General features: G+C 48.6%; 1 protein-coding gene across 1 annotated transcript; it reads left to right on the top strand.

Moving 5' to 3' along the window:
* Window positions 1–1,229: 1,229 nt before the first annotated feature.
* On the top strand, window positions 1,230–1,775 carry LOC119430906 (tyrosyl-DNA phosphodiesterase 2). Its single transcript, XM_037698371.1, has one exon. It carries the CDS (start codon window positions 1,230–1,232, stop codon window positions 1,773–1,775), a length of 546 nt encoding a protein of 181 aa, XP_037554299.1.
* Window positions 1,776–2,862: the final 1,087 nt, after the last annotated feature.

The following is a 2,862-nucleotide window of genomic DNA, read 5'->3' as shown; positions in this document are numbered from 1 at the left end:
CTTCTCTCACGTGTACATTATATTCTAACGGTCGGACTAATTGTTCAGCATCGTTTCATTGACAAGAATTCAATATTTATTTTGCGATCAATTTCTGCTAATATTTATTACTAAATTTGTTTTCCTGCCATATACGAATGAAGGCGGAGCCCCTGTCGGGGGTATCTGTTACAATTCGAGGCCCAATAACAATAATAGCGCAGTCATCCCCATTCAACTTGCAGGTGAGAGTTCTGACATGAAGCTTCTCGCTGTTGCACCAAATTTGCCTCGTCGTTTAACCTATAGGCGCAAAGGCATTCTCACCCATTTCAAGCTTCAAGTGACTAAAGTTTGAGGTAAGCGATTCAGTAATCAATTACTTGAACTCATCGAGTGCTGCAGGTCAGTCGAGGGAACAGCCGATTCTCTTTTAGAGCGATAGCTCTACTACTCCAGGTACAAATCCATAAAATACCTGGTTCCGTAAGTCTGACCTTCAAGCTCAGCCAAGGTCAAGCTGGGACTTATCCTGCCACTACCTTAGCCTGCTACGCACGCCGCGTGGGCGCCCATGTCATGAAAGCGATCTAAGATGTGGACAAAGTGCGCGGCCGCGCGGGCCTCATCTTCAAAGCGATCTGCGATGTGTACAAAGTGCGCCGAGTGCTGGTAGCTTCGTACGCGCCGTGCTTTCGACGCTTAGTTCGCGTTGAAGCGAGACGCGTAGCATGAAGGTAAATTCGCTCGCTGCTGCTGCCACGCCGAGCAGCGTCTGTATGTTGTCTTGCGATGCAATTGATAGTCGCAGTAGTCGCCGACTGCACCGAGCAGCGTATGTGTCCTTTCCCAAGGCAAGCAAAACCGTGCTATCGGTCAAACTTGGTTTCACCGCGTTCAACCTCGTCAAATTTTTCTCTCGTGCAGCTCTTACGAAACATTTCGAACGCTGCACCGGCGATGTCTGGTGAAATTTCGGCCACCAGCGTGAGCGACCGGCCGAAGACGGCTGATGGTGCCCTGGGAATGGCGGGCTCTTTGAAGTTCATCACGTGGGACACAAACGGTCTCGACCAAAGGAACCAGCGTCCCACGTGCTCAAGCCGTCTGTTCGATATATCCGAGACGCCGACCCGGACGAGCTTTTCCTCCAGGAAGTGGTGCCTCAAACGCTCGCAGTCATATGGTCGGCTTTTGGAGAAGACTACAGGTGCTTCCGAGGACGCTTCTCAAGCAAGTTTATGTTGACCATGCTGAAGAAAGCCACCACAGAGTTCAAGGAGTACAACGTACGCCAGCTGACGCACAACTGTATGAAACGGGAGGTGGTGACTACCGAGGCATCGTTCGCGGGCCTCCCGATCACACTAATCAGCGCCGCGCTCGAAAGCGACCCCGACAAGTCGAAGCTACGCAAGAAGCAACTCTACAAGTGTTTCAAGATATGTCTAAAGCACCCTCCTAACAGGACGGTCATCTTCGGCGGAAACCTCGGCCTGCGCGGACACGAGCTCAATGACGTAGGTGGACGTCCGCGACCCCTAGTGGACGTCTGGGAACGCTGCGGCAGGCGGCGGGAGGTCCGCTACACGTGGGACATGACGGTTAACGACAACCATCGCTTTGACTTTCGTAAGAAGCCCCAGTACCGCCCCGATAGGGTCTACTTGAAGGTGTCTAAGCCTGCCACTATGGCGGCTGTGTTCTTCGACTTGATCGGCATGGAAATGCTGAGCCCAATAGGTTGCTTCCCCAGCGACCACTGGGGTCTGGTGTGTCGTTTTAATGTGCTCTAGGCCACGGCGTGACCCACAGTTTCGTATAACACATCCACGACAAAAGCAACACAAGGTGCGCGTTTTATTTTTTTCAACGATCGCGAATAAATTCAGCAACGAAGTTTCTGCTGCATGTAAGTCGAGCTGTTTGTGTGAAATATTTCCAGCGTTAAGATTTCACGGGTCTTGTCAATGAATGAATAACTTACTGTTCATCGCCACGCAGTTATTGGTTCGAGACAGCGCAGTAACTTCTTTTCTTGAGCTTCATCACCCAGCAACGCAATGAAATACGCTTTATCTTTGCACATCTGAGTTTTGCACCTTGTGTGTGCAATTATTGAGCTGACTTTTTTGTCCTTGTTCGACCTGATGCATCCAGCGTACTATTGTTTCATTCGAGGTCGGATTTGTTTCGTCGACACTTGGATTATTAATGACGCTCTACTGAAGGTTCGCGGTATAAACTGGACAACCAGGGGATATGTTAGCTTCAAGTTAAAACTATGTGTACGCGAGTCTTTCGTGCATTCCGCATGCATCGTAATGAGGGCAGTTGCAGAAGGTAAGCGAACCTGCGACCTCTTGCAAGGAAACAGGATGCCTACTGTGGCTGTGTCACCGCGATTGGTCCATGGAGCGTATTCGATGCGACCATTAGGTGCGTCGGATAATCGAGGACCCAGTCATTCACCAGCAGACTGTTTTGCCGCGTTTGAAAGGACTAATTACGTTACGGCCGGCACTGAATTTTAACCTACGAACTACATTTCTACGAACTGTAGCTAGTGTCTTCGAACGAATTCTCGGGACTGCACGAGTTTCGAGATATTAATTTTTCAACGTGTCCGACGAAATGCATTGGTGTTTCAGTTACTTTTGTGCATCAATGCATAAAACTGCGTTTTCTTAAAAGAAGTAACTGGAACGCCAATGCATTTCGTCGGACACCTTGAAAAATTAATATCTCGAAACTCGTGCAGTCCTGAAAATCAGTTCCAAGTGGATACGCCTTAACGAACACACTAGCTACAGTTCGTAGGTTAAAATTCAGTGCCATAACGTAATGAATTAAAAAGTAAATTATCGTAATTATGTTAATTAA

This window comes from Dermacentor silvarum, chromosome 10 (genome assembly GCF_013339745.2).
Source record: "Dermacentor silvarum isolate Dsil-2018 chromosome 10, BIME_Dsil_1.4, whole genome shotgun sequence".
Lineage (NCBI taxonomy): Eukaryota > Metazoa > Arthropoda > Arachnida > Ixodida > Ixodidae > Dermacentor > Dermacentor silvarum.
The sequence above is the reverse complement of the archived record's forward strand: the minus strand, read 5'-3'. Positions and strand labels throughout refer to the sequence as shown.

Coding starts and splice junctions, on each gene's coding strand:
- LOC119430906 (XM_037698371.1), top strand. CDS start 1,230: ATGCTGAAGAAAGCCACCACAGAGTTCAAGGAGTACAACGTACGCCAG.